Raw genomic sequence first — 9,830 nt, forward strand, 5'->3', positions numbered from 1 at the left:
ATTCTCTGATCCTCCTTCGGGCCCCGTACCTCGGTCTAAATTAATGACAAACTAATCTAATGACAAACTAATCTAATGACAAACCGTGGTTCACTGCAAAACTCAGACAGCTTCGTCAGGCCAAAGAAGACGCCTACAAGAACGGGGACAGAGTCTTGTATAAACAGGCCAAAAACACACTGGCAAAGGAGATCAGAGTGGCTAAGAGAAACTACTCTGAAAAGCTGAAGAAACAGTTTTCAGCCAACGATCCTGCGTCAGTGTGGAAAGGCATGAAAGACATCACAAATTACAAGACACCACCCCCCGGCACCGTGTCAACTCAACAACTAGCCGACGATTTGAATGAGTTTTATTGCAGGTTTGATAAACCCTGCCTCACACCCTACACCCATTCAGACCCTCTCTCCACCAATCACTTAACAACTCAAGTAACCCCCACCTCCCCCCCTCCTGTACCTTTGATCTGCGAAGAGGAGGTGCGTCGGGTCTTCATCAAACAGAAGACAAGGAAAGCACCAGGCCCAGACGGTGTCTCACCGGCCTGCCTAAAAACCTGTGCTGACCAGCTGGCCCCTATCTTCACAAAGATCTTCAACAGATCACTGGAGATGTGCGAAGTTCCTTCCTGCTTCAAACGCTCCACCATCATCCCCATCCCAAAGAAACCCAAGATCACAGGACTTAATGACTACAGACCTGTCGCCTTAACATCTGTGGTCATGAAGTCACTTGAAAAACTGGTGTTGGACTACCTGAAAGACATCACTGGACCCTTGCTGGACCCCCTGCAGTTTGCTTACCGAGCAAACAGGTCTGTGGATGATGCTGTCAACATGGGACTGCACTACATTCTGCAACACCTGGACAAACCAGGGACTTATGCGAGAATCCTGTTCGTGGACTTCAGCTCAGCCTTCAACACCATCATCCCACACCTCCTCCTGTCCAAATTAACTCAACTCTCCGTGCCCACCTCCATCTGTCAGTGGATCACCAACTTTCTGACAGACAGGCAGCAGATAGTGAGGCTGGGAAAATTCTCATCCGAAACTCGCACAATCAGTACTGGAGCCCCCCAGGGATGTGTGCTCTCCCCACTGCTCTTCTCCCTGTACACCAACGACTGCACCGCAAAAGACCCGTCTGTCAAACTCCTGAAGTTTGCAGGTGACACCACACTCATTGGCCTCATCCGGAATGGCGACGAGTCTGCCTATAGACAGGAGGTCCAAGAGCTGGCTGTCTGGTGCAGTCATAACAACCTGGAGCTGAACACGCTCAAAACAGTGGAGATGATCGTAGACTTCAGGAGAAACACCTCAGCATTATCCCCACTCACCATCATGAACAGCACTGTGGCAACAGTGGAGTCATTCAGGTTCCTGGGCACCACCATCTCACAGGACCTGAAGTGGGAGTTCCACATAGACTCCATTGTGAAGAAGGCCCAGCAGAGGTTGTACTTCCTTCGCCAGCTGAGGAAGTTCAACCTGCCACAGGAGCTACTGATGCAATTCTATTCCGCAGTCATCGAGTCCATCCTCTGCACCTCTATAACTGTCTGGTTCGGCTCAGCTACGAAGTCAGACATCAGAAGACTGCAGCGGATAGTTCGGACTGCTGGAAGAATCATCGGCACATCCCCCCCAGCTCTCCAAGAACTGCACTCGTCCAGAGTCAGTAAAAGGGCGAGCAAAATCATTCTAGACCCCTCACATCCAGGCCACTTCCTCTTCGAACCCTTGCCATCTGGCCGGCGCTACAGAGCACTGTGCACCAGGACAGCCAGGCATAAGAAAAGTTTCTTTCCTCAGGCCATCTACCTCATGAACACCTAAATCTCTCCCCTAGAGAGTAAACCGTGCAATACATAATGCTATTTATATTTATAACTATTTATCACATTTCTCTTACACTCCCTTGCATTTGTATCTAGCGACTATTTTTGTACTATTTTTTGTATATTCGGTACTTTATATTTTTAAATATTTTTTATCCCTTGCTCACATACTCTATCTTCTCATCTGTGTCTTGTCATTGTCATTCTGTCTGTGCTGTGGTAGTTCCTGTCACCAAGACAAATTCCTTGTATGTGCGAACATACTTGGCAATAAAGCTCGTTCTGATTCTGATTCTGATTCTGATTCTGATTACGGTTTTCCTAGCTCTCTAGCGACGAACTAAGGTGCTGACATCAACACTATGACGTGGTTCGAACGTGATGACGTGCAGCGGAACGCCGCGGCAACTCCGTAACGAGCCAAATGTAGGACATTTTCGCAACGTTGCCAGCTCGCTCAGGCTGAAGCGGCAGCGGCCGTTCATATGTCGTTTGATGCGGTGTTCCTTCCTCTATCCAAGAGTATATGCACTATCTCTCTGTGTCTTTTCATTTGCGAGCAGTAGCGGCGAGAAGGGTTGCATTTTTACATGAGTCAATTGTACCCCCCCACCTAGTGAGGAGGAAGACATCGTTCTACGTCAAAAGCAAGAATATGTCTAGGCGTCTACGCTTTGTCACTTGTCTTTGAATCTGCAGGCTTTGCCAAAATGTAATTTTCCCCAGTGATTATGGAATTTTTTCTTAATACATGGCATCCCTGTAATAAACGTGTTCGGCGGCAGGTACCTGTCCAGAGGAAAGAGCGAGCAGAGTGGACAGCAGTAGAGCTCGATAACGACCGATGACGATGGTGCAGCGCAGCATGAAGAACGGAGGCGGGGAAAGTGAAGCAGGACAGTGAAGCGACACACGCACTCTAAGTTCGCTAAGCGCTTCTGCGGCGGCACTGCGGACGCCGAGCTGAGCCAGAGCAAACAGTCTGTCTGCGGTTCCTGGGCCCTCCGGCGTGCACTGCGCCAGGACCGCGTCTCTGCTTCTCTGCAACGTGCCACTTATTCCAGATATCAAATATACACGCGCTCGGTGAACCCCTACAGAGACACTGCGGCTCATTTTCAAACGTCTTGGCTTCCTTTCCCCAGAGCTGCAGACCACCTTCGTTGTGCTGATCAACAGCAGCCCGGAGCTCCTCCGTTCCCGGCCGCTCCGCCCCCGTGGCCACGAGCAGGTAGATTTCGGACTGGACGGCAAGCGGCGAAGAGCAGCGGGCTGCACAAGTGGGAGGACCGTGCGTTTCTCCCTCCCTCAGCCCTGCTCCTGAGCGCCTGGTCTCGGCTGTCTGTCACAGCAGAGGCCGTCGCGGCGCAGCCGCCCTCTTCCACGCACCAAGTTTCCCTCCTGTCCTCTGCGGTCCAGCGGCTCCTCAAAGGTTCCGGGCCGGACGAACCCCGGCCGCGTACGCGCTGGGAGGGATGCGGAAGATGCGGAAGATGCGAAAGGCAGACGCCCTGGCCAACCCCCCACCCCCAGAGCCCTCCCGCGGGCTGTCGGCTGCACCTCGGCTGACCGTGTTACAAGGAAACGAGCACGAGGTGCGGCCAGCTGAGCTGCTTTAGACCCGTAAAGAGACAGGATGTGCAGGACGGTTCCTGTTTTGGGGGGTTTCGCTTTTTCAAATTTTTCGTCCGGTTGGAGGCATCAACTCTGTGGTCACTTACAGAGGCTTTTACTTTCATGGACACTTCATACCTTTATTTTTCTTGGTTTTTGGCAGTGCTGGAGCTGGAAGGGGGAAAGGAAAGAGAATTCCTGGCAGCACAATAAAGGTGAGCGTTCGGCGAGCCAGTGCTCGAGTACAACAAGGGTGTCGTGGCCGCAGACGGACAGGAGACAGACAGGTAGGTTGTGGACCCAGTTGCGGGTCGGTTTATTCTTTTCTCCAGGTTCGAGCGGCAGGACACGATCAAAGTCAGGGACAGGCGAAGGTCTTTCGGGCGCGGACGTCTCAGCAAAGGCAAGGCAAAACTCGGTAGTCGTGGAAGACGGTCGTGGGTCAAAAAACCAGGAACACGAGAATGAAGCAGGATACGAAGAACCGCCGAAGACGACGAAACTGTAAACCACGAAGGCGTTTGTGAGAATCCACACTGTGTTGTTGTCACAGAGCTCCTTATATCCTGGGTCTCACTGATCAGACACAGGTGTTGCCGAACTGCTTGATGTCGGGGCTGCGACAAAGGGCTTTCAGGTCCGGCTGGAGGAGAAGGGCACCCGTGACCAACTTTAGCGCCGACAAATTTCCCAACCAGGCTTTGTCTTACAAATGCGACTAAATGAGTCAAGTGCGAAGCTGCACAATCCCTGAAAGCAGCGTCTCCTTTGGCTGCAGTCCCGCGTTTGAAGGGGCCCGAATGCGGCGATGACAAACACTTTTTGTCTTTTTTTAGTTACTCGGTGACAGTCACACTGCAGGAGCTCCCACCCCATCCCCTCTGGCAGGCGCTTTTTTCTTGGGGGTTTGGCCAGACCAGCCCAAGCAGGGAAATCCAAGACGTGTCTTCACTGATGTCACTGCTCCCCTTGCTGGATTGGTTTTGGCCCAAGCGGTCTGGGAACGGTCACGTTCCTTCGCCCTACGTTTGGAGGCCAAAGCTCCGGGTGAGGAGAGAACAAGGGCAGGAAGTCGTACTGCCCCGAGGGCTGCGAATGGGCTCACGCAGCTCTCGTGATTATTTGTCTAACTGCTGTGTGTGTGTGTGTGTGTGTTCATGCTCTGCTCCTTGAATGGGTGAGTGACTCTAGGCTCTTCACTGCCATGTTATCACACTCTAAGTCACCTGCGACGAAGGTGTCGGGTAACAGCTAGATCATAACAATATTTTTATTACAGGCAACAATGTTCACCGTGCAGAGACGTGTCTGTCTGCTCAACTCATAAGAGTAACATGAAACCTGCTTGTGAAAAAAGCGCCCGTCTGTGCTGCAGTCCAGACATACGGGTCTTCTGCTCTTTGTAACACAGTCGGAACCTGGGAAGCGAAAGTGATTCTCGGTGTCCGGAGTCAATAACGTAAAAAAACTCACACCACGGCCACATCTCTGTGAATCATTGTACTTCTCTTTTATTACTCTTTGTTAACAAGTGGTAAAAATGTCCTCAGCAAAACACACGTCTCTTCCTCAGCTTTATTCCTCCCCACATTAACATCATCTGTCCGTTTGCAAACACTCTGGAATAAAAGGCACCTTTTCGTAACATAAAACAGAGAAGAAGCGGTAAGGTTTCCGTCGCGCTCCCTCCGAGCCCACGTCGCACCACAAACTGAGCCGGGTGCCACTAGGTGGCGCTCCGGGAAGCGTGTGGAACGAGCGCCGCTCCAGCACGTGGTCCCGTTGCATCATCCATCGTTCATCGGTGTTGCATCACAATGCCTCTTCGCTGCCCGCAGGCCCACCGTGAGTCACGGCTCGCTGAATCCGGGGGCCCACTGAGTCACGGCACGCAACGGCGGTGCAATGAGACTGAAGTCATGCCAAGGTCACGCTGGAGTCATTTCTGGCATCCCCGATCCCCATCCCCACCCCCCCGACATGACATATTGTAAACAGAAAGCACGCTGACCAGGGAGGGGCTGCAGCCGACCCAAACAGCATGGTCCATCTGATAACGGCACCATGGCGGCATTTCTGTGGCTGTGGCTGCCTCTCTGGCGCCGCCTGCTGCTGCATAGTGGCAGTGCATTCTGGGAGGAATGTACAAACTTAACCCGTAATGCAAATTCTCAGGAAGGAATATCGGAAAGGCACCACAGTGAGTGCAAACTGCCCTGCCCTTATTTATTAATCTTTTAGTGTTGTCCGCATACATTATAAATACGTATCACAATCAGAGTTAGTCTTTATAAATACATCCCTTTGTTATCCAAAATACCCGTAAGTTAAATAGTTACAGAAAAATAAGACACAAACAAATAAATTAGGGGTTAACTGAGCCAAGTGCTGGTGACCCATCCAAGTGGCGCCCTCTCCCCGCCGTAAGGGGAGATACACGCAGCACCATCCTGTGCAAATTGAGCTTCCGTGTCCAGCACATGGACAAAGGCCTGGTGGCGCCGTGGCCCTAAGCGAGCATTGCCAGCAGAGCTATGCCCAGCTTCGAGGCATTTTTGTCCAGCTTCCAACCTAAATTCTCCTTTGTGTGTTTCATGCGAGCTTTCAGCTCACAGCTGTCGGGCAGCATCAGTATGTCCACACACTGCTGGACAGAGCCCTCCTTCAGGTCCACCTGGCATTCAAATTTGATACTTTCGCACGAGACGCTCAGGGTGAACTTCTCCGTGGTATTCGCCTGCTTGCACCCCGAAGAACTGCATGTGAACTTCAGGGAGACCATGAGCAGGTAGCTGCCCTCCTTCTTCACTTTCAGCACAGACGAGCTGCTTTTGTACTCATAGAAGCTCCCCACGGTGGTTCTGTTCCTGTACCTAACCGCGGTCCAGTTCACCACCTTGGCGTCCATTATTTCCTCTGGGGGAGAAGAAGCAGAGGCAGGTTTAGCTTGGTTTCCTCAGCACATTCCAGAAAAAACTGAAAAGCTGACAGCGGAAACGCTTCTGCACCCTCGGGATTCGACGTGCCCTTCCAAATCACTACACTGTTAACTATTAGTGTGTGAGTGTGAGTGTGTGTGTGTGTGTGTGTGTGTGTGTGTGTGTGTGTGTGTGTGTGTGTGTGTTCCACTGATGTATTGATGAGTGACCCATTGTATGTAGTGTATCTAGCAGTGTAAGTCACCGCGGTGAATAAGGTGTGTGTGGGCTGATAATAACGCTACATAGTAACCATTGGAAGTCGCTTTGGAGAAAAGCGTCTGATTAATGAACAGATGTAAATGTAAATGTATTTCAGCTGTTCTGAGCCGAAATGTTTAAGGAGACGGTGAAATCACGGCACTAAGCCATAATGAGTGATCTGCTTTTCGAGCACGAGCCTTGTGGAAGAGCGACGACACCCGTGACGTTTTGCCCGCAAGCCAACTTGAGCCAGGAGGCGGACGAATGGCTACTTACCACTCTGCGGGAACAAGTATGTCACTCCGTCGATCATGTGTCGCTGAAAAAAAGGAGGAACACACACACTTTAATACATTACAGTTACACGTGTTCATCTAGCAGACACTTTTCTCCAAAGCAAACAATGAGTGCATGACATCACAGCATCATGACATCAAACATTGAGGTCTCTGATACAGTAACTCTGAATGCGGTGCTACAACAGAGCACCGTAAGCCCTTTGGACACGGGTGTCACATTGGACTGATGGATGGAGGGATAGACAGAGGGGGACAGACAACGTTCCATGCGTCTCCTCACCCCCTAACCTGGCATTTTGCTGTTTTCCTGTTTCTCTTTCAGCTTGTTTTGTCTGAAGTTGTTTTGTGTGTGTGTGTGTGTGTGTGTGTGTGTGTGTGTGTGTGTGTGTGCGTGCGCGCGCGCCTTGGTGTCCGAGCAGGGGAACTCGTCGTGTCCAGCGCAACTTTTTCCCTTTTCGTCGTAACTCGTCACGCGCACAATGAAGGCGACAATCAGGTGTAAAAAAGTAGATGTGAAAGAAGTAAATACTGTGTAAAAGTAAGTCCAAGGCAAGTCGCCTTCGGTTTTCGGCCGCGGTCAAACGACGGCACGAGACTAAAGGCACGAGTTACCCGTCGGTCTCAGCGCGTTCGGGTGTCGCGTGAAGGCGTTGCGCGGAATGAATGAATGAATGAATGAATGAATGAATGAATGAATGCGCTCCTTACCTCGTGCGTATCCGCGCGCTGCGCGATCGCCCTGGGGAGGTCCGCCGGGGACCCCGCTCCTCCTTCGGCGCCCACGTGCCGCCGGTTGTCGAGCGTCGCGTACACCGCCCCCCCCACTAGGACACACGCGTAGAAGAGAGTGACGGACACGGCGAGCCACACGTCCAGACACCTGCAGGAGCGCCTTGGCGGGGTGCGCGCCGCTTCCACGTCCATCGCTGTGAGAGCGTGAGCAGGTGAGCGCGTGAGCAGGTGAGCGGCGCTGCTGCCAGGTGCACGTGCAGAGCGCGGGGCGCCGCTGGCACAGATGTTCGCAGATGCGCGATGAGTGAGCGGCGACGGATGAGAGAGCCTAGGGTCCGAGGCGCTTGCGGATCGATCGATGGATGGAGAGAGAGAGAGAGAGATGCTGCGAGATGCGCACAGCTGACGATGCTCGCTCTCGCCTCCAGCGCGCACACGGCTCGGTGTAGAACTGAGGGCTCCTCGGCAGCCCGTCCTCTTATTTATAGGCGAGGGCGAAGAGGGGAGAGGGGAAAGTAGGAAGTCATGGGTTTCTCTCCTCCCTCCCCGAGCCGCGGAGGGAGAGAACAGCGTTTTTCCGCTCAGCGGGTTGCGCAAACAGCAGCGGCGGTGGCGCGCGCTGCCCCCCCCCCCCCCACTCCCCCACGGTGGAAAAGCGTCGGAGATGGAGAAGAGGAGGGCAGTGGGTGGGTGTGGGGACGGGGAGTGAGGACAGACAGGACCGCTCACTCGCTCGCTCGCTCGCTCACTCTCTCACTCTCTCACTCACTCACTCACTCACTCATATCAGCACGGACCACGTATCATATGCTGATCAGCATGAGCTCGAAAAAACAGCCTTGTCGCTGGAAAAAGTGTTTATTTGCTCATTCCTGGCAGCCGCACAGCAAGCGTCACATCTGGGCCTGGATCCAAAGCCATTTTCATGAGTGTTGGGCGGAGCCGCGCACAACGCGCCCAAACTGCCCAGGGGAAATATTCTTCTCGCCCAGTATGGAAGAGCAGGCCGTGGGCTGGTCTCCTGTCCAGGTTGTATCCTGTGCACCCTGGCGCTCCAGACCGCAACCACCTAAAGTCAGGCACACGTTCTCCGACAGCGGGCGAGCGAGCGCATTATACTCTGCGTAATATCACGTGGAGAGGCGCTGTACGCGAACGCATATGAAGACGTATTGGCGCCCCGCTCTCGAACCTGCGGCTGATCAAGGAGGCACGGGATTAAAGGGCGGCTCAGACCCTCCCGTGTGCGGAACCTCTTCTGGAGCAACCGCAGCGCCTCGACCCGAGCTCTTCGCCGGTGTGTTCTCCTCCTGTCCGGCTCCTTGACACTTCGCTCATGTTCTCCCGGTTCCGATTTCTGCACGCCCCTCTGTAAGCACGTGTGCTGATGGACTGACCCGTGCCTGTCCCTGACGATTCTCCCGCCTGCCCCAACCGGATAAACACGCTACCGCGTCCGAGTCCGTCTGCTGGATCTCCGAGTTCCGCCACGATTACCGGGGACAATCGAGACGAGGCTCAGGCCACATTTGGACTTGTCCGATCCCTCCACCAAGCCCTGTTATGGCTCTCGTTGTTGGAGTTTGTTCTGTAATGTGCTGACGTAACAAGTTTTTCTTCTGAAATTTCATGTGTAAAGTTATTGCTGAATCAGATGAAAAGTTTTGGTTTATTCCATGTGGAGCCGCACAGCATGTGGGAGACAGTTTGCTTCGCGGTCGAGCTGCGGAGAGAAGGAGACACAGAGCGTGGCCAGGAGGAGAGGGCTCTTCACCGGCTGTGCCGGTACCACGAATAACCTGTTATTACTCTTGCTATTGGCAGCATTCCGCCTCCAGCTGGCCTGGCCTTCAGTGACCGTGCACGGTCCAGTCTTCGTGCGACAATGGAGGACACTTAAGTTGCAACTTGTAATTGGCCCCGGTGTCAGTGAGCACCGAGAACGTCCACAAGTGCAAGTGAAACATGCAGACGGGAAGAAGACTCCAGGAAGAAATGCAGCAGCACCGAGAGGAGGTGCAGCGGAGAAGGGAGAGCCTGTGGTCCCCTCGGGTTCCGCACGCACGTCCGTGGCAGTAAAACAGAGTAATTACTGCTACAGCACGTTTTTTTCAGTGAACACAGTCGCTCGGATGACCGATTGACTCGAGCGTCCCAAGA

At 53.1% G+C, this 9,830-nt stretch overlaps 1 protein-coding gene across 1 annotated transcript; it reads right to left on the bottom strand.

Moving 5' to 3' along the window:
• Positions 1-4,951: 4,951 nt before the first annotated feature.
• On the bottom strand, positions 4,952-8,107 carry LOC108919733 (uncharacterized). The gene is made up of 3 exons (XM_018727969.2): positions 7,647-8,107; positions 6,916-6,958; positions 4,952-6,373 (listed from the first exon to the last, which is right to left on the bottom strand). The coding sequence occupies exons 1-3, from the start codon at positions 7,860-7,862 to the stop codon at positions 5,967-5,969; spliced, it is 666 nt and encodes a 221-aa protein (XP_018583485.1). The 5' UTR covers positions 7,863-8,107; the 3' UTR covers positions 4,952-5,966.
• Positions 8,108-9,830: the final 1,723 nt, after the last annotated feature.

Source organism: Scleropages formosus, chromosome 1 (genome assembly GCF_900964775.1).
Source record: "Scleropages formosus chromosome 1, fSclFor1.1, whole genome shotgun sequence".
Classification (NCBI taxonomy): domain Eukaryota; kingdom Metazoa; phylum Chordata; class Actinopteri; order Osteoglossiformes; family Osteoglossidae; genus Scleropages; species Scleropages formosus.